Raw genomic sequence first — 21,923 nt, forward strand, 5'->3', positions numbered from 1 at the left:
ACGCATGTGTCGTTCAGTGTCTTTGATTGATGGACTTGTACAAGTATCACACACAAAGTCCACACGTCTGGCATGAGCACACAACTTTGACAGCAGAACTTCAGCCACCTCGCCATAAGTAGCAGGGAGATCCGAGAAAGATGTGATGATAAATATATATATATATATATATTTTTTTTTACGGGAATTAGCCCACCCGGGCACAGGTCAAACTACCCACAACGGGCATTAATGACACAAGCATCAACTGTGGAAGGTGGCTGACTGTTTATTTTCGTTTCAAGTTTCTTTAGGAGTACTGTACAGACTTTCCCGGTTTATTGATTAATCCATTAAGATGTGCCAGATGCAGGCACAGGGGTGATGGGGTAATTCAAAACTAGAAAGATCAATATCATTTTTTGTGGCTAGGTATAATAACCTTCCAAATAGGTCTCTTATTGCTTGTAACTTCATATATTTCTCAGTTAACTTGACCTTTACTTCCTCTGTTGCAAAGTTCTTCACTCTACGCCGTGGTAATGGTTTTTCAAATCTACCAGCATCATTAAAACAGCATGTTACGAACTCATCACACCACTCCTGGCCAAGATCAATACACTGTATAAACTCTCCATTCACTTTTTCTGAAACTGCACAGCCAGTTGAAATGCAATTCAGATTTTCATCACTAACAGCTTCATAGTGGTATCTTATAGAAATAAAGAACAGCATTACTGACAAAACCTCATCACTCAGTTATAGTACTGACCACTGAATTATATTTCAATATTAATTATATAGAATGATAAAAATATACGGAAATGGTTAATCTTGACAAGTTATTCCTGTAAACATAGAAAATATAGCTCTCAGACTGGTATGTAATTTTTTTTAACCCTTTGCCATAGGGTTTTGGTCAGGCTGTATCAAACCTTTTGGTCTCAGACGGGTGATTAACACCCCCAGCTCTTGGACTAAACAGTTTTCTTTGTAACCTGTGTAGATTCGTGAAGCTTCAGTTTTTGGTGGCCGAGGAAAAAGACACCCAGGGTTGTGATGTAGTGCGGAGATCAGAGAATAAAATAATTGACTCTTGTCTCCCGACTTCCTGAACACCTTCACCATCAATGTTGTAGTTATTTCCGCTCTGGATTTTGCTGAGGACATACTTGACCTAAACCCCTGTAAAGATAATGCACAGCACTCACCGTCCCACCTGTATATAGTATACCGTTGAAGATATATGGTGGTTGTTGGAGCCACCACACACGTCCACCACCAACCTAGCACATGAACAACCCAAAACATAAGCATGTTCACTCCACCTGACGCATTATCATTATGCCCTTCCACACATAAGAACATAAGAACAAAAGAATGGAGGAAACTGCAGCGGGCCTATTGGCCCATACTGGGCAGTCCCATTTACACCCAACCCCTATTGCTCATATAAGCATCCAACCTATGTTTGAAGCTATCCAGCCTATTCGAGTTAATGATGATATTTGGTAACTTGTTCCAATCACCCACTACTCTGTTTCCAAACCAGTGTTTACCAATTTCACCCCTAAATCTAAATTTGTCTAATTTAAAACCATTGTTACTAGTTCGCTCCTGGTTGGATAGTTTGAGTACCTTTGTAATGTCCCCTTTGTTTAGCCCTGACTTCCATTTACACACCTCTATCATGTCGCCCCTCGCTCTACGTCTCTCGAGGGAGTGCAAATTAAGATGCTTTAACCTGTCTCTATACTAAAGGTTCCTAATGCACGGGATTAGTCTTGTCATTCTCCTCTGAATTCTTTCCAAGGATTCTATATCCATTCTGTAATACGGTGACCAGAACTGCACTGCGTAATCCAGGTGTGGTCTCATAAGAGCAAGATACAGTTTTAGGATGACCTCGCTAGTCTTGTAACTAACACTCCTTTGTATGAACCCAAGTACTTTATTAGCCTTATTACGAGCAAAAACGCATTGTCTACTTGGCTTAAAATTCGGACTTATCATTACTCCTAAATCTCTCTCTCAGTCGGATTTCTCAATGGCATCGTTGTTCATCTGGTAACTGGTTTCCCTGTTTACGTCTCCTATACTGAGTACTTTACATTTGTCCACATTGAATTTCATCTGCCATATTTCAGACCATTCGAAAAATTTGTTTAGATCTTCTTGTAGTTTTGCCGAGTCCTCGTCAGATTTAATTACATGTCCTATTTTAGTGTCATCAGCAAATTTACTTATGTTGCTGTCTATGCCGATATCTATGTCGTTTATGTATATAATAAATAATAATGGTCCAAGTACTGAGCCCTGGGGAACTCCACTAGTGACGTTGCTCCAATGGGATTTAGTGCCGTTAATGCTCACTCGCTGTTTCCTGTCTTGTAACCACGCCCTAATCCATTTTAGAATATTACCTTTAATGCCATGTGCTTCTACCTTTCTTATTAGTCTTTCGTGGGGGACTCTGTCGAAGGTCGCGGCAAGAGTCTGTTAGTCATTTATACAATAGATTAGTTTTCTGTTGATAGCCCTCCCTACCCCTCCTTTCCCTCCCTACCTTATTTCACCAGACTGTACCCTCAGCCACGGCCTCCCGGAAGTACTGTACAGTGATACTCGTGGAAAGTGTGACGTCATTAAGTCACTACGTTCGACATTCAATATTTATCAGTGTCCTCCTGTGTGTGTGTGTGTGTGTGTGTGTGTCCTTGTGTGTGTTTGTGTTTGTACATATGTGTGCACATATGTGTGTACAATGTGTGTGTGTGTGTGTGTGTGTGTGTGTGTGTTGTAGACTACAACTTGCAGTTAAAAATGGGTAAAACACCACGAGTATCCCATTATTGTGTGTGGTGGCGGTGGTGTCGTTGGTAACACTGTCTGGCCACAAGGTCAGTGCTGCCAGCGTCCCCACAACACTTCCCACGCCACGAACAAAATATTTCGCTTATTTGTTAATTGTAAAGGTCCGTTTTTGGTTAATTTTGATGGAACTTAAACATCTTGGAAGAAAAATAAGCTTAAATATTCGGAATTTATTTTAATTATATTTATTTCGCAGAGACAACAGTTGATAGTACCGTACCATTAGACTGAGAGAATGGAGGTACAGGTATATGGTAACACAATAACCCCCAACTTATTTCACCTTAACATTAACCACCCTAACACCAACCTAATTTAACGTAACGTAACCTAACCTAACAACGTAATCTAATCGAACTTAACCAAACCTAATCTAATCTAACCTAACATAGTTTAATCTAACCTAACCTAATAACCTAACCTAATCAAACCTAATCTAATTAACATAACCTAACATAGACTAATCGAACCCAACCTAATCTAATGTAATATAACCTAACCTAACAACCTAACCTAGCTTAATCAATTCTAACCTAACCTAACCTAACCTTTACTCACTTAACCTAATCTCCCAGGTAGCGTTAGGGTGTTTAATCATTAGGTGAAATACTGTAAATGATGGGCTCATCTTGAGGTGATTCATCCAGATAAATAACATGAATTTGTTCTAACTGCTGATGATCTCGAGGCCAAAGTGACTAAGTAATGGCAAGAAACACTATGTCAAAAATCTACCAAGAAAATGTGATTTAATAGAGATACAGTACTGGCGTTTGGGAAGCAGAGCGGCCGTTGGGAAGCAGAGCGGCCGTTGGGAAGCAGAGCGGCCGTTGGGAAGCAGAGCGGCCGTTGGGAAGCAGAGCGGCCGTCGATCTTCCTCCGCGTTACCTGCCGGGGGGGGGGAGGGGGGAGGTTTGGGGCACAGCCTGACCTTGACCAGCCTCAAAGATCACGGATTATTATAGTCACTGCATCAACTCCAAACCCCCTCGACGCCTCTCTCTCAACGTAACTTTAAGATTATTGTGAATTTGAACTCTGTCTCATGTTGACTAAATATCGTGTTCACCACCACAGTCTATACTAGTTCTAACACCACAGTATAATAATGGTTGTCCTTCGTGTAACGAGGATGGCCGGCCCAAGGGCCACTTAGACGTGAGTTTGTTTAAGGTGTAGAAGGTTTCACCAACACAACAGCCACACCCTAAGTTGACAAGCGGCATGACCCAGTGTCAAAGAACAGTCCGAGAAGACCGGACAACTTGCCAACTGCACTGGCTAACCATAATCCCAGAACACGATCCGCAAATCATCCAGGTTCCCAATAATAGTACTGTCGGGTAGACAGAGGCAAATGGCGTAAAGAAACTTGCCCATAGTTTCACCACAGTATACACTAGTTCTAACACCACAATATACACTAGTTCTAACACCACAATATACACTAGTTCTAACACCACAATATACACTAGTTCTAACACCACAATATACACTAGTTCTAACACCACAGTATACACTAGTTCTAACACCACAATATACACTAGTTCAACGTACAGTACAGTTTTGAAGGCTCTCTCCTCGCAACTCCCACAAGACACTGCCAAGTATATCTTAATATAATCGACCTTTATTACTGTATTTGATTTTCTGTTGACATAATTGGTTTGTTTATAAGATTGATAAACTTAATGTTATGAACGACCACTTACAAGACTGAGCTGCAATGCCTAAGAATTATTTACGTTGATTTTTTTTCATAATAATGTAATGTAATTTTTTCCTAGTTATAAACATTCAAGTAGATACCACATGTTGCTAAGTGTCTAGAGAATTTGGGCCACAACACACACACACGCACACACACACGGTGTCTCCATGACCCCGTGAGGTCCTTCATATCAACACCCGAGGACGAGTTACTGAACCACGAGGCCCATATGACCTCACACAGTATGGCAAGAGATCAGTCCGGACCATCAGCTGTAAACTATAATAATTTCTTTGTTCAATTCATGTTCCTTCTCCTTTCAGTAATGAAAGCATTTGTTAAACGACCCACCTACCCCATGTCTTTGGATGTAATATTTCATTTTTGTCTACTGTATATTTTCAGCCTTCGGGCTGCAGAACTTTGTCAATAAACCGTTAATTATTATTATTACACACACACACACACACACACACACACACAGTACAAGGAAGCAGGGCCGGACGAGGAACAAGTTTTTAAAGAGGAAGAGAAGAGCAGGAGTAGGAAGATGTGAGTAAGAGAGACAGGGAAGGAGGACACACACACACACACACACACACACACACACACACACCACACACACACACACACACACACAGTATAAGGAAGCAGGGCCGGACGAGGAACAAGTTTTTTAAAGAGGAAGAGAAGAGCAGGAGTAGGAAGATGTGAGTAAGAGAGACAGGGAAGGAGGACACACACACACACACACACACACACACACACACACACACACACACAGTACAAGGAAGCAGGGCCGGACGAGGAACAAGTTTTTTAAAGAGGAAGAGAAGAGCAGGAGTAGGAAGATGTGAGTAAGAGAGACAGGGAAGGAGGACACACACACACACACACACACACACACTTTTGCTTTCACGTGTGTGTGTGTGTGTGTGTGTGTGTGTGTGTGTGTATGGGGGAGAAAGTGTGTAGAAAGTGTGCGTATGTGTGGATGTGTGATGGCGGCCACAGAAACACGGAAGACAAGTTCAGGTCGGGACCCTCACACCCTCCCCTCCTCCATCCTCCACTCCTCATCCACCCTCTCCCTCCTTCCTCCTCCACCTCCCTCACTCCTCCTCCATCCTCTCCTTTCTTCTCCACCCTTCCCCACCTCCACCACTCCTCCTCCACCCTCTCCGTTCTCCTCCACCCTCTCCTTCCTCCTCCACCCTCTCCTTCCTCCTCCACCCTCTCCTTCCTCCTCCACCCTCCTCCATCCTCTCCTTCCTCCTCCACCCTCTCCTTCCTCCTCCACCCTCCTCCATCCTCTCCTTCCTCCTCCACCCTCTCCTTCCTCCTCCACCATCCCCCACCTCCATCACTCCCTCCCCCACCTCCACCACTCCTCCTCCACCATTCCACCACCACACTGTAACGTTTGTATTATATTCAGATAAGTGACGGACACAACGCTGTACTGCTCCTGCTGGCGCCACCCACCGTGTCATGGTAAAGACCTTTTGAACTGTCTCACCCGGGGCAGGGAGGCTACGTGTTGCCAGATAAATCTTACACACACACACCTTCACGGGCAGTGTTTTTCTGCTGTGTGGGCAAAGTGGGGACACTCCTAGAGGGGGGCAGGGTGGGGGCGCCCTTGATGGGGGTACCTGTGGGTATTGGGCGGGTCATTTTAAATTTGTCTCGCACTATATAAGAACATGAGAAAATAAAGACTCTGCAATAGGCCGGTTGGCCTGTGCATGGCAGCTCCTATCGGGAATTACAACCACTTTCCATCATTCATGAATCTATCTAGCCTCCCTTTAAAACTTTCCAGCGTTCCAGCACTTACTACAAAGTTGTGAACCAGTTTCTTCCTATCTCCCTCCTAAACCCAAACTTATCTAACTTAAATCCGTTGCTACGAGTCCTATCCTGCTCGGATATTAAAAGAACTTTCTCTATATCTCCTTTATTGATTCCTTTCACCCACTTAAATACTTCTATCATATCTCCCCGCACTCTTCGTCATTCTAGGGAATGCAAGTTTAGTTTCTTTGATCTATCTTGATAGGTTGATAGGGAAGGTTTCTAAGTCCCTGAATCATTTTCGTCATTCTTCGCTGCACCGACTCCAGTGAGTTGATATCAATTCTATAATAAGGGCACCGGAACTGAACAGCATAGTCGAGGTGCGGCCTGACTAGCGCAAGATATAATTGCAATATGACCTCCGCACTCTTATTACTTACACTTCTATATATAAAACCTAATACTCTGTTTGCCTTATTTCGAACATTAGCGCACTGTTTTCTAGGCCGAAGGTCCGGGCTTATGAGTACCCCTAGGTCTCTTTCACAAGTCGAATTCTCTAGTTCGATGTTGTTAAGGCTGTATACGTTTACAGTATTTGTTCTTCCAATATTAAGTATGCTGCACTTCCTGGTATTGAATTTCATTTGTCATTTGCCATTACAGAGCAGAGGTTCACAGAGGCTCTTTATTCTGGAGAATGTTCTGTACTGTGTGTGTGCGAGAAGCTTCACATCGGCCAGTGAAACTCTAAGCAAGTTTGTTTACGTCATTTGCCTCTGTCTACCCAGCAGAAATTGGTGGCTTGGATGCTAATCGATTTGTGGATCGAGTCCAGGGTAATTGTTAGCTAGTGCAGTTGACGAGTTGTCCGGTCAACAAGCCATGACAACATCCAGCGGTCCTGTGATCTTATTGTTAGGTTCTGTTTGACCGTCCAGGATGACACTCAACAGTTTCTTTATTAGACGTAAATTTATGTTAGGCCTCAACTATGTCGTGCTCTCAGGGTCCGTGTGTGAAGGAATCCGCAACTACTTGATCCTCATCCCTTGGTCAGCCAGGCGAGCTTATGTCTGTCTTACTGTAGGGAGAAGTTTGTGGCATTTCGAGTTAATATTTTTATGGGGACCTGGGTATGGCCAGATTGGGGCACTACCTAGCGTGGGAAGAGTGGGTGTACCCCCTAGTGTGGGCAGGGTGGAGGTAGCCCTGAGGAGAGGCAAGGTGAGTGGATATAACCTGTAATAGCAGGTACACCAGGTTCACAAGTCAAGGCTAACAAGAGTGGGAGGAAGGGTGGGGCGGGGGTGACTCCTGGCGAGAGAAGGTGGTGGAACAAGAGAATATACGGTAAAAAAGTTGAAGAAATGGAGGGAGTAGTAGTATTAGTAGTTGTTGTTGTCAACTTACTGTAGTGTTTTCTCTGCTATCATTAGGAGAAACACTCTTACACCTTCTCTGCTTGACTACAGACAGGAACACAGGTAAACGACACACCTGACGTAACTTTATATCGTATTATTCCTTACAAGAGTCATTCACCTTTTTCCTCGCAAACGTCGACTCACAGCTCTTTCTCCCAGCACCTATACAGCCACTGAATATTCTTAACACCCACACTATCACCACAACCTCTCCGACAACCAACACTGTGTATCTTAGTTATTCTCTCTATTGTTATTCAAAACGTTAATTATGTTCTCGACAGCTTTAGGGAGATGTTACCAACACTCATAACAAGATGTGACACTAAGGTTTCTCATGTTAGTGTTACCTCTTGTTATCTACCTAATTCTTACGTTTTTTCTGGGTTTAATATTTTTGTTCTCTATTGCTTCATCTATACATCAATGACTGGATTATACCGAGTCTTTTCCTGTGCTTCAAGGTTCAGTGTTGGTCAATCAGGTGTCTCGGCATTACAAGTCTCTTAATCACCAATCTTAACTCAGTAGGAATATCCTATTATATTTAATGACAACAAGACCATGAACGCTTGAAGGAGCTCAATCATGTCGGGTGGTGTTTCTTTACAAGCTGTGACCTTGAACTTTGACATTTAGATGCTAATTTTATCTTAATTTTACTTCATCACGTAATTTGCTAACAAAACCAATGGCTCCTCCATGCTATCTCGCCCACCCACCATTCAAGTCTAAGAAGGCAAGCATGAACTGCGCTGCTGCTTCCCTGCTGGGTGTTGTAAGCTTCACCTTCTACAGGATGTGCAGGAGGAAGCGCTACATGGGGCTAATATGAAATTCTGAAATCTGCTTTCTGTATTGTATCTTCACACACACACACACACACACACACACACACACACACACACACACACACACACACACACACACACACACACACACACACACGATCCATTGGTGTGGGGAATTTTACACTATGCATATTTTCAGTTTTCAGGGAACAGGTTAACTATCAGGTGTGGTTATGCGAGAATATATTATTGTGTATAAAGAATGTGTCAGGTCCTGGTAGCATCTGACCAGAGATTAACGCAACAAGTACAACACAACACAACCATCTCTTCTGAAGGAAAAAGGCAGAAGTTGAATCTGGGATGCAGTTTACATCATAACATATTCTGTGAACACTCAATGACCATTTATTTCATTTATTATCATATTTAAGGCTCAGTTTACTTGGGAAATACTGTAGTGTAATATCATGTACCACTTTACTGAAGGTCTGCTGCTGCTGTATCTCTCAGTATTTCACAGCCTGTATACAGCATCCACTTACAGGCAGCCATGCACCGCCTCAGGTCACTTTACTGACGAGTTCTCTTTGGAAATATTTTGAAAATTTCCTTTTAAATTTGTCAGCGGCTGTATCAAGATTATTTATTTTAATTGTTCAGCAAAATTTGGTGGTGTAATTGGGCGGTGTGTGTGTGTAAACACTGCATGGCGGGAGTGTCAGTCATGGCATAAAACAACACTCTAGGCGTTACCAACTCGACTATCCAGGTTGATTTTAAAAAATGGTTAACACTTAAGAATCCGTTTAAGTCTATTCATTCATATCATTACTCAAATGTAACTAAACGCTGGACGTAGTGGCCCTGTAGTTTACCCTTGCTTTACCTCGTGGCCGTCAACACTACACTTAGGCTGGGAGCCACCATGTAGTTTCTGGACCATCATCACCACCGCCGCCGCCGCCTGAGGCACGGCCACAACATTGCTCGTCTCTTGTTTCTTTGTAATGTTCCAGGGGAAATCATGCTGCGTAGCTGCTATGTTAAGAAAAATGTTTCATAAGCGTATTGGAGTTTCCGGAGTGAGACAATGGCGAGGGAGGTGAGGCGGACGGTTCCTGTGTTCATTGACAAAAATGTTGTACAGTGGTGGGTAAACCGGAAAGCTGCCAGCCAAGCCATTCATCTTATGTTAATACTGCCACCATCACCATCAGTTATAAAGGAGTACATTTACCTCCATCTCCAGGTATATCATCCTAGAGGTGTTGTAAAGTTTTACTATATCTAATTTCAGTGTTGTTAATATAAGTTGTCTTTATTTACTGCACTGCCATCGTTTAGGTATATAACTACTGCGGTAACTGATGATATAGATATAACACTTACTTCTTAAATCACTACACTACACTTTCGTGTGTACAGTATCTCTGACTCGTCGACCAGTGGGCAGTGGACTCACTCTTTGACCCAGAGTAGCAGGTCTTTCCCAGCTGTTTGTGTTGTGTTGTTCTGCCGCAGGGAATATTCTTACGAGACTCTGGACGAAGGGAGGACAAATATCAGAAGGATGAGCACCGGTTTCCCCATCCCTCTGGTCAGGTGTGCCCACCTGGACAGGAACACCAATATCAATGTCAGCAAGTCTTTTGTCTGCCTCACCAGCGGGTGTGATGACGCCAGGAAGTCAAGTGGTCTACTACGGAAGTTAATCAATATTACAAATCTTTAAGTTGCTATTTCCTTGATGATTGCGTTCGCAGGAGTTGAGGTCTATGATGACCAGAGAGGCCACCCATCCTTGAGTTTCGTCATTGCCGCGTACGTACCCAACACCATCCACATATTTGGACTCAAGCCGTCTGTGAATATGCTTGTAGGCTTACTGGGGAAAATCCCTGCTTATTATATTTTTTTTTATTTTTCCCAAACCAGATCCATGTTGTGATGTATTGCACCTTCAGTAGATTCGGGCTACTGCCACCCGCCACCTACCAAATCCTTCACTCACTCACTAACAAGGATTGTTCATTAGGTCAAGGAACGAGGGTAACCGAAATAACTAAGAAACTCATCGTGTCAATATTAGGTTCATGATTGATGGAAGCCGTTTCAAGAAATACTTACTATAATTCCTTTTACCACATAATGTTTCTCGAAAGTTTTACTGAACGAGAACTAGAGCAGACGAGACACACGACTCAGTCAGAAAATCAGTGAACATGTCAGTTGACTACAAGTGTTGATGGGACAGAGACAAGATGCATGAAGGTTCATAAGAAGGTTATTTATCAAAATGAAGATGTAACACTGTACTTAACAGCGTAAAAAAAAAAAATAATAATAATAATAATTAACGGTTTATTGAAAGAGCTTGGCAGCCAGAAGGCTGAAAATATACAGTTACATATTTGGGGAATGGGTTTCGAATTACAAATAATATACAAGTAACATAAGTGATACAAATAAGATATATAATAACTAGATGGGGAAAAGCTCAAACTACAGTGCATTTCAACATAGTGACAGTGCAAGAAGTAGTATTTACTGGGAGTGAATACACTGGTTTATTACGAGTTATTGATAATTTTTACAGTGGTTGGGACTGGGCTGTTCTTATAGCGATCAGTTCGTGTACGTATGGGCTGGATGCGGTTGTGGTGTCGAACAGCAATTCTCGGGCTAGGGATCTCAGGTGGTAGTAGGAGCCGGTGTCGAGGATGGTGTAGATGGTGTGTGTGTGTGTGTGTGTGTGTGTGTATGTGTGTGTGTGTGTGTGTGTGTGTGTGTGTGTGTGTGTGTGTGTGTGTGTGTGTGTGTGTGTGTGTGTTTCATGGCATTCATTATACCCATATGGCCATAAACACTATAATCTCCTACTGTATAAACACACACACACACACCCAAACTTACATATGCGTCACCAGCCTGGTCGTCTTCTCTCAACTCCACCCAACAACGTCAGCTAGAGAAGGTACAGCAAAGAGCCTGCAGAATCATGCTCGGCGCAGAATACTCTGGCTACACCAACGCTCTCTCCACCCTGGAAATGCCATCCCTCAGTGACCTCCACCACCAAACACTGGAAAGGTTTGGCAGTGGACTACTGCACCACCCTCGTCATCGCCACCTCCTGCCACCGGCAGCCCCCCACCCAACTCGCACAGTCCGCCACTACAACAAAATTCAGCCCATAAGAGCCCGCACCGATAGATATAAGAACAGCACCATCCGATCTATTGTTAAAATAATAAACAACTCCTGATTTATGTACTGTACAGCCCTGTAAATGTATTCAATGCATATTATATCATTATGTCTAAATCAAATGTAAGTGTATATTTTCAGCCACCGGCTGCAACTCTATTAATAAACCGTTAATTATTATTATTATTACACACATACACAGGCCAGAACCAGTACCGTGCTATGACCCCGGGAGTGTGTAGCCTATCAGTGTTCATCAATGATACACTGCGTAATAACAAGGTTAGGGACTGTTGTTGTTGTTGTTGTTGTTGTGATAATGGAGGTGGTGACCTTGATATCTGTTATTCGTATTAATATAACCTTGAGCATAAGGACACCGAGGGTAAAACACACAGGAGTAAACAAAGGCACTTACCAGGGGTAAATAAAGACATACCAGGGGTAAGACACACAGGGATAAACAAAGACATACCAGGGGTAAGACACACAGGGATAAACAAAGACATACCAGGGGTAAGACACAGGGGTAAATAAAGACATACCAGGGGTAAGACACAGGGATAAACAAAGACATACCAGGGGTAAGACACAGGGGTAAATAAAGACACAGGTGTAAACAAAGACATACAGGGGTGAACAAAGACATACACCACTTTAACCATTATTACCACCACGTCAACCACCACCAACAGCCACAATTCAACCACTATCACCACCACCTCAACTATCAAACACTATTACCAACACCACATCAGCCACCACCAAGTACAGTTATTCATCTACCACCGCTATCTCAACTACCGCTACCTCAGCTTTCACCATCTCAATTATCAACAACACTACCACCACAATTATCACCACTAACCCCACCACCACCTCATTTACCACCGTCGTAACCAGTTTTTTGTCATCAAGCCTTGAACTTTTCCCGGGAACTCATGTAAATACCAAGAGTTTAATCCTTTCATCTCAAGGAAGATTAATAAGACTAACACAGACGTAAAGAAGGAAATACTGTGACGGCGACTTGTGCTTAGGTAGTGAGCCATCCTCTTGTCACGTGACGGATAACTTTCAAGTTTAGACTGACGAACATTCTGTCAACCTGTCAACACACACACACCCACACACACAAACAAACAAACAAACACACACACACACACACACACACACACACACACACACACTGTCACTATGTTGAAATGAACTGTAGTTTGAGCTGATCCCCATCTAAGTTACTATATGTCTTATTTGTGTCACTTATGTCACTTGTATATTATTTGTAATTCGTAACCCATTCCCCAAATATGTAACTGTATATTTTCAGCCTTCTGGCTGCCAAGCTCTTTCAATAAACCGTTAATTATTATTATTATTATTATTATTACACACACACACACACACACACACACACACACACACACGAACACTGCTTCCATCATAATCTGTGTGGCATACCATCGGCCTCGCTCACCCACCAGAGACACTCTTATTAATCATCTCATTACCACCTCAGACCACCTCAGAGTTAGGTACCCATGTGCCAAGTTAGTATTATGTGGGAATTTTAATGAAATTGACACCGCTGATATCCAGGACCAGCTATCACTATCACAAGTTGTGACCTTCCCCACACACGGTCAAAATACCCTTGACCTTATCTTAACTGACTTAGCGGACCAGTACCAACCACCTCAACCAATGCCTCCTATCGGGTGTAGCACACACTTATCAGTGCTCTGGTCCCCAGCTGCCACTCCCACTCAAGTACAGAGACCCTACATCAAGACCTACAGGCCGATTACTGACTCTGCAGTGCGCCTCTTCGGGCAGTGGATAGTTCACCATCCCTGGACTGAAGTACTTAGCGTGGATGACGTGGAAACCAAATGGATAAATTATACCAACACCACCACGGAAGCTCACCACCACTTCTTCCCCGAGAAGTCCGTCAGATCTCACCCAGCTGACTTGCCCTGGATCACACCTCGGATCAAAAGACTTATGCAACAGAGAGACAGAGCCTTTCATCTCAATGACCACATCCGCTACAGGTCCCTTCGCAACCGAGTCATCCGCGAAATACGCACTGCAAAGAAGTCCCACTACCCAACCAAATTACAACACCTGAAGCAGACCAACATCAGTCAATGGTATGGTAAGCTTAAAGAACTCTGTGGACTAAACAATAAGACACACCCCCTCCCCTTCCTTAGCCATCTCACTAATGTTGACGCAGCTGAGCAAACAAATAACCATTTCGCTACTATATGCCAGACGCTCCCCCGGCTTGACACAACCACTCTCCCTGCTTACCTACCAGCCCCCCTTCCCACTGACTTAGTAGAAGAATTTGAAGTAGCAAAACGCCTGGACAAACTAAAATTAAAACGCTCTACCACCCCCATTGACTTACCAATGAAACTCTTCAAGGAGTTCTCCCCGGAGCTTGCTAAACCCCTATGCTCCATCATCAATGCTTCTCTCAGTCAAGCCAGATGCCCAGCTGACTGGAAGACCTCTTATGTATCACCAGTGCCCAAGTCAACCAGCCCACAATCCTTAAATCAGCTACGACCTATTGCAATCACCCCAATACCCAGCCTAATCTGTGAAAGTTTTGTGTTCGACTGGGCTTATGCTGATATTGCAGGAGTCGTAGACCCTCAGCAATTTGGCAACATGAAAACTTCCTCCACCACTCACTGTCTTGTCAGCTTTCTCGATTACATATACCGCCATCTCGAGAAACGAAAAACGTCTGTAGCTGTCGCCTTCATTGATTTCACTAAAGCATTCGACCTAGTCGACCACAATATAATCATCAACAAAGCTATTGACCTCGGGCTTCGGAGAAGTCTTATACCATGGCTTACAGACTTCCTCAGTGACCGACGCCAAGCTGTACGCTTCCGAGGGGCTGTCTCCACCTTTCAGTCACTCACCTGTGGCGTCCCCCAAGGCACCAAGATGGGACCACTCTGCTTCCTTATGCTCATCAATGATGCTCTAAGAGAAACCCCTGCTCGCTGGAAATATGTCGACGACTCCACCATTGGGATCAGCGTCAACAATTCTGCTCCCAACTATACCGCCCTTCAGGATTTATTGAACAGTCTCCAAAACTGGGCCACCAACAACCATGTCACCATCAACCATACCAAGACCATGGTTATGCACATCAACCTCTCCTCCAACATTGTCCCACCTCCTTCCATTACTCTAGGTCCGAACACACTCCAGGTTGTAGATTCCACGAAGCTCCTCGGCGTCACCATAGACAACAAACTAAATTGGAAACCACACGTCAGTGAAGTTGTCAAATCCTCCAGTTTCCGTCTCCACCTCCTCCGCCGACTCAAGTCCCTCGGAGTTCCTGCACCCAAGCTCCTCAGTGTTTACACAACATTCATACTTCTCAAGCTCACCTATGCCTCCCCCACCTGGTGTTCCTCCCTAAATGCCACACAACATAAACACCTAGAAAAAGTGCAAAAGAGGGCATGCAAGATTATTCTCTCCCCTTCCTACTCCACATATCAAGAAGTGCTCAACACACTGACCCTTTCGACTCTCACTGACCATCACCACGACCTCATCTGCAAATATGGTAAGAAGCTTCTACACCATCCTCGACACCGGCTCCTACTACCACCTGAGATCCCTAGTCCGAGAATTGCTGTTCGACACCACAACCGCATCCAGCCCATACGTGCACGAACTGATCGCTATAAGAACAGCCCAGTCCCAACCACTGTAAAAATTATCAATAACTCGTAATAAACCAGTGTATTCACTCCCAGTAAACACTACTCCTTGCACTGTCACTATGTTGAAATGAACTGTAGTTTGAGCTTTTCCCCATCTAGTTATTATATGTCTTATTTGTGTCACTTATGTTACTTGTATATTATTTGTAATTCGAAACCCATTCCCCAAATATGTAACTGTATATTTTCAGCCTTCTGGCTGCCAAGCTCTTTCAATAAACCGTTAATTATTATTATTATTATAACTTAGACGAGCATGCTAAATAAACTGTTTCAATTCAATTACTTTCACAGGATATCAGGAACTCATGCCCCTTTACAGCTTCATTGTCTTAACCTAACGTAACATCTTATTTCTTGTAAAAAAAGGCAAACTGTTGCCCTAGACAGATATTCTCGTAGAATTCAACAATAATATCGCATTAATTTCCAGAGCTTGAGTGTGAGAAGGATGAAGGAGCGTCTTCCTTCCAACATCCCCAAGTGAGTCGCTGTCTCCCTGGCGTGTGTTGGAACTGGATAAACACGACCAACGATTCAAAAACCCTGGCTAAGTCGCTCGCTGTACAGTGTCCGGATTCACAGAGGTTCGTACGTTGAACTTTCTTCGTAACAGGTGAAGGAATAACGTATCTAACGTATCGAACTGATACCAAAATTACTCTGACTTGACAAATTTCACGGCCGTAATGTTGATGAAGCCGAACGCTGAGCGTGCAATGTTCACAGCAAGGATATGATTTTTATCACTACCTGTCACACGCGTTGGTGTGGAGATGTATTAAACGAGCAGTAGTATGTGGCCCCGGACACCAACCACACCCAGCCAGCCCCGTGACCTCCGCTTGGACCCGTATACCGCCTTAACACTACACATGGTCACATCTCCCGTAAACTTTACAATGTTGATTGGTACAGACTGAACACCGGCTCTTGACAAACATATGAGTTTTTTTATGAGTTAATTCATTGAATTGCGAAAAGGTGTTAGGTATAGGTGTGCTCATGAGAAGCTTAGTAGCTGAGTGTAGCAGTGTTTGACCCACTCTTCCGCTGCCTAAAACATTAGTAACATCATGAATGATAAGGAACATAAAGTTGCCATTATATAACAACTAAATTATTGTAACAGCGTCATTGTGGGAGGAGTGGAAGACGCTTTAACTGAGATACGTAATCTAATATGCTGATAAATTACATCATTGTACTGTATTATATAATGATGCCAAAAGCAGAGTTTGCGTGTGAACCTCGGCACTACTAGTATTATCTCGTCTATAACGGTTCACATTGTTCTTACAACAAATTCGTCGTTTGTCTGACGGTAATAAAATTATTAACGCGACTTTAAGTAATGTGTAAACATATTCATAATATTTTATCCTCTTGGTTATATGTCATACAGTATAAGCTAATGACCCCCAACATCCCCAAGCTTTTCAGATGCACATAAGTCATCACCTAATCATTTAAGGTAACGTAAACCCAGCCAGCCAGAAGGTTTACACTGAGCAGTCTGGCTCTCACACGGTATGATAAACATAGAACGGTAATGGAGACAGAACGAAGGTGAGAGTTGAGGGGCAGCAGACGTCCTGTAGTGGACACCGGCAGTCATAGTGAAGGGTAACACTTACCCCATGGTGGAGAGTCGAGGTCACTCAGAGAATCACTTGGTAACACCCTTCAACCTGCCCGCCTCCACAGCTTGTTCAACACACTGCTACCGGTGTAACACTTGGCCAACACACTCAAGTAACACTTGGCACAGACACTGGTAACACTTCGTATGAACCTTTAAGGTAACACTTGTCACAAGACACTAAAGTAGCACTTGTCATATATCACTGAAGGAACACTCAAGGAAGACTCGTGAGGTGCTCTTGTACGGTGTGTAACACTCGTGCTTCAGGGGTTAGTGCAGGCTATGTTGAGGCGTGGTCGTCCAGGCTGGAACACAGAAACCTTAACGTTAGTCACCCAACAAATTGATAATAAAGGCACATAGTATGGGCGCCGGTAAGGTAGGGGAAATACCTGCATTTAGATATTGTAAGTGATGTAGCCTGAGTGTCATGAACAGCGAAAATTAAATACAATTCTAGACCGTAAAAATGTTTTGACAGCGTGTGGGGGAAACAGTGAATGAAGAACAGTGTAGAGTGATGTGCTGTGCTGTGTGTACATCTACTGTACGTGCATGACATAACTGAAATGAGTCACTGAAGCGTCCTTCGGTGCGTGGGAACCAGGAACACCTCGACACAACCTGACACCTCTCGCTCAACTTATCTCTTCTTTTCTATATATATATATATATATATATATATATATATATATATATATATATATATATATATATATATATATATATATATATATATATATATATATATATATATATATATATATATATATATATATATATATATATATTATTTTTTTTTTTTTTTAAACCTTCATAAGTACCATTATACAAGTTGTGAGGTAACGTTAGTGTTTACACGCGGTTTAGCATTGTTGTCATGTCGAGTTTTGTAAATGAGACGTCTGTTATCAGTAGGCGGTGGAGGTTGGGAACATTATGCACAAGGTCTTGAACACATAAATTTGTTGACATAAATTGCTGTTGTCCGGTGCTGCGGCCGACGTGCGTGTGTGTACGTACAGGAGACGTTAATAGTCTCCCGCCCTAGAGATTCAGTGTGTCTTGACCCTAGTAAGTCGTAATTAGTTAGTTACCTGTAGATTGTACACACCAATAATGTCTCCTGTACACACACACACACACAAATAATTAACACTTCAGCACCATGTCACCTGGGACACCGGAAGTGGCTCTTCAAGTCTTATCCTAACCCATCCTGCCGTAAACTGTGTTGTGTTGTGAGGCTAAGACAAGTGTTAGTTAGTTAACCTTGGGAGGCCGGCGGAGGAAACAACACCCATTATTGTATGTCCTAACACAATGAAGGAAGAAAAATAGTTAAGAGTTTTAACAAAGATGTGAGACGTGATAGTGTATAAAGATGTCGGGAGATAAACAGTTGCCGTCCATGGACCAATACTGTTGAGACTCCACTACTGTTATCACTCTCTCTTGTTATTTATATTTATTTTGTATACTTAGACATACACACAGACAAACAATCCCTCTGTGGCGAGTTGATTTTGATAGCATTACGGCTCTAATGTTAAATAGTTTCCTGAGGCGAAATATGAAGGCATTAATAAAAAAAATACATACTTACATCCCCATTCATACTTCATAATATACATAGTCATATTTCATAACATAAAAACACACAAACAAGCAAACATATAATCAAACAAACAAACAAAAACATACAAATAAATACACTTCCCACTAACACTGCTTCACTGACTGCAAAATAAGGAACAAAAATAATGATAATAAAATGAACAGATTTGGTATATAGCGATGATGATGCTGATGATAATAATAATATCCGATAGTGATAGTGATAATGGTAATGTTTATTGTGATGTTAATGATGATGAACATTGACTATGAACAGTAAACAGTGATGATGAACAGCAATGGTGAATAGTAAACAGTGACGATGAACAGTAAACAGTGATGCTGAACAGTGAACAGTGATGGTGAACAGTAAACAGTGATGCTGAACAATAAACAGTGATACTGAACAGTGAACAGTGATGGTGAACAGTAAACAGTGTTGATGAACAGTGAACAGTGAGGATGATGAACAGAAAAGAGTGATGATGAACAGTAAACAGTGATGCTGAACAGTGAACAGTGATGGTGAACAGTAAACAGTGATGCTGAACAATAAACAGTGATACTGAACAGTGAACAGTGATGGTGAACAGTAAACAGTGTTGATGAACAGTGAACAGTGAGGATGATGAACAGAAAAGAGTGATGATGAACAGTAAACAGTGATGGTGAACAGTGAGGATGATGAACAGTGAACAGTGAGGATGATGAACAGTAAACAGTGATGATGAACAGTAAACAGTGATGGTGAACAGTAATGGTGAATAGTAAACAGTGACGATGAACAGTAAACAGTGATGCTGAACAGTGAACAGTGATGGTGAACAGTAAACAGTGATGCTGAACAATAAACAGTGATACTGAACAGTGAACAGTGATGGTGAACAGTAAACAGTGTTGATGAACAGTGAACAGTGAGGATGATGAACAGAAAAGAGTGATGATGAACAGTAAACAGTGATGCTGAACAGTGAACAGTGATGGTGAACAGTAAACAGTGATGCTGAACAATAAACAGTGATACTGAACAGTGAACAGTGATGGTGAACAGTAAACAGTGTTGATGAACAGTGAACAGTGAGGATGATGAACAGAAAAGAGTGATGATGAACAGTAAACAGTGATGGTGAACAGTGAGGATGATGAACAGTGAACAGTGAGGATGATGAACAGTAAACAGTGATGATGAACAGTAAACAGTGATGGTGAACAGTAAACAGTGTTGATGAACAGTGAACAGTGAGGATGATGAACATGATGAACAGTAAACAGTGAGGATGATGAACAGTGAACAGTGAGGATGATGAGCAGTAAACAGTGATGATGAACAGTAAACAGTGATGGTGAACAGTGAAGATGATGAACAGTAAACAGTGATGATGAACAGTAAACAGTGATGATAGTAAACAGTGATGATGAACAGTGAACAGTGAGGATGATGAACAGTGAACAGTGAGGATGATGAGCAGTAAACAGTGATGTTGAACAGTAAACAGTGATGGTGAACAGTAAACAGTGTTGATGAACAGTGAACAGTGAGGATGATGAACAGAAAAGAGTGATGATGAACAGTAAACAGTGATGGTGAACAGTGAGGATGATGAACAGTGAACAGTGAGGATGATAAACAGTAAACAGTGATGATGAACAGTAAACAGTGATGGTGAACAGTGAAGATGATGAACAGTAAACAGTGAGGATGATGAACAGTAAACAGTGATGATGAACAGTAAACAGTGATGATAGTAAACAGTGATGATGAACAGTGAACAGTGAGGATGATGAACAGAAAACAGTGATGATGAACAGTAAACAGTGATGATGAACAGTAAACAGTGATGATGGACAGTGAAGTGATGATGAACAGTAAACAGTGATGGTGAACAGTGAGGATGAACAGTAAACAGTGTGGTGGTGAACTGACCAGGTAACGGGCGTTAACAGGTAGGCCACACGGTGTAGGTCGAGAGAGAGACACACACACCACCCTTCTGTGAGGCAGTCAGCGGGCAACTGAGCTGACATCTCTGAGCTGAAGTGGGTACTAGTGTTACCTCCCTCCCTCCACCACTACCCTGGCCCTCCACCACTACCCTGGCCCCCCACCACTACCCTGGCCCTCCACCACTACCCTGGCCCCCCACCACTACCCTGGCCCTCCACCACTACCCTGGCCCTCCACCACTACGGCCCTCTTCCACTACCCTGGCCCCCACCCTCCACCACTACCCCGGCCCTTTTCCACTACCTGGTCCTCCACCACGACCCTGGCCTCCACCACGACCCTGGCCTCCACCACTACCTGGCCCTCCACCACTACCCTGGCCCTCCACCACTACCCCAGCCCTCTTCCACTACCTGGTCCTCCACCACTACCCTGGCCCTCCACCACTACCTTGTCCCTCCACCACTACCCTTGCCTCCACCACTACTCCCCTCCACCACTACCTGGCCCTCCACCACTACCTGGCCCTCCACCACTACCCTGGCCCCTCCACCACTACCCTGGCCCTCCACTCATCCCTGGCCCTCCCACTACTACCTTGTCCCTCCACCACTACCTGGCCTCCACCACTACCTTGTCCCTCCACCACTACCCTGGCCCTCCACCACTACCTTGTCCCTCCACCACTACCTGGCCCTCCACCACTACCTTGTCCCTCCACCACTACCCTGGACCTCCACCACTACCCTGGCCCTCCACCACTACCTTGTTCCTCCACCACTCTCTGGCCCTCCACCACTACCTTGTCCCTCCACCATTACCTGGCCTCCACCACTACCTTGTCCCTCCACCATTACCCTGGCCCTCCACCACTACCTGGTCCCTCCACCACTACCCTGGCCCTCCACCACTACCTTGTCCCTCCACCACTACCCTGGCCTCCACCACTACCTTGTCCCTACACCACTACCCTGACCCTCCCACCACTACCCTGGCCCTCCACCTACCCTGACCCTCTACCACTACCTTGTCCCTCCACCACTACCTGGCCCTCTACCACTATCTTGTCCCTCCACCACTACCCTGGCCCCACCACTACCTTGTCCCTCCACCACTACCTTGTCCCTCCACCACCACTACCCTGGCCCTCC

The 21,923-nt window shown here is 43.6% G+C and overlaps 1 protein-coding gene across 1 annotated transcript in view; it reads right to left on the reverse strand.

Moving 5' to 3' along the window:
- The window catches only part of LOC121876865 (proline-rich receptor-like protein kinase PERK2), a 45,509-nt gene extending 24,673 nt beyond the window's left edge, over positions 1–20,836 (reverse strand). The window contains exons 1-2 of the mRNA XM_042382364.1: positions 20,752–20,836; positions 17,203–17,515 (exon numbers count right to left, since the gene is read on the reverse strand). Of these exons, the coding sequence (XP_042238298.1) occupies positions 17,203–17,207 (5 nt within the window). The 5' untranslated portion in view covers positions 17,208–17,515; positions 20,752–20,836. The remainder of the gene's footprint in view (positions 1–17,202; positions 17,516–20,751) is intronic.
- Positions 20,837–21,923: the final 1,087 nt, after the last annotated feature.

This window comes from Homarus americanus, unplaced genomic scaffold (assembly GCF_018991925.1).
Source record: "Homarus americanus isolate GMGI-L3 unplaced genomic scaffold, GMGI_Hamer_2.0 scaffold50281, whole genome shotgun sequence".
NCBI classification, from domain to species: domain Eukaryota; kingdom Metazoa; phylum Arthropoda; class Malacostraca; order Decapoda; family Nephropidae; genus Homarus; species Homarus americanus.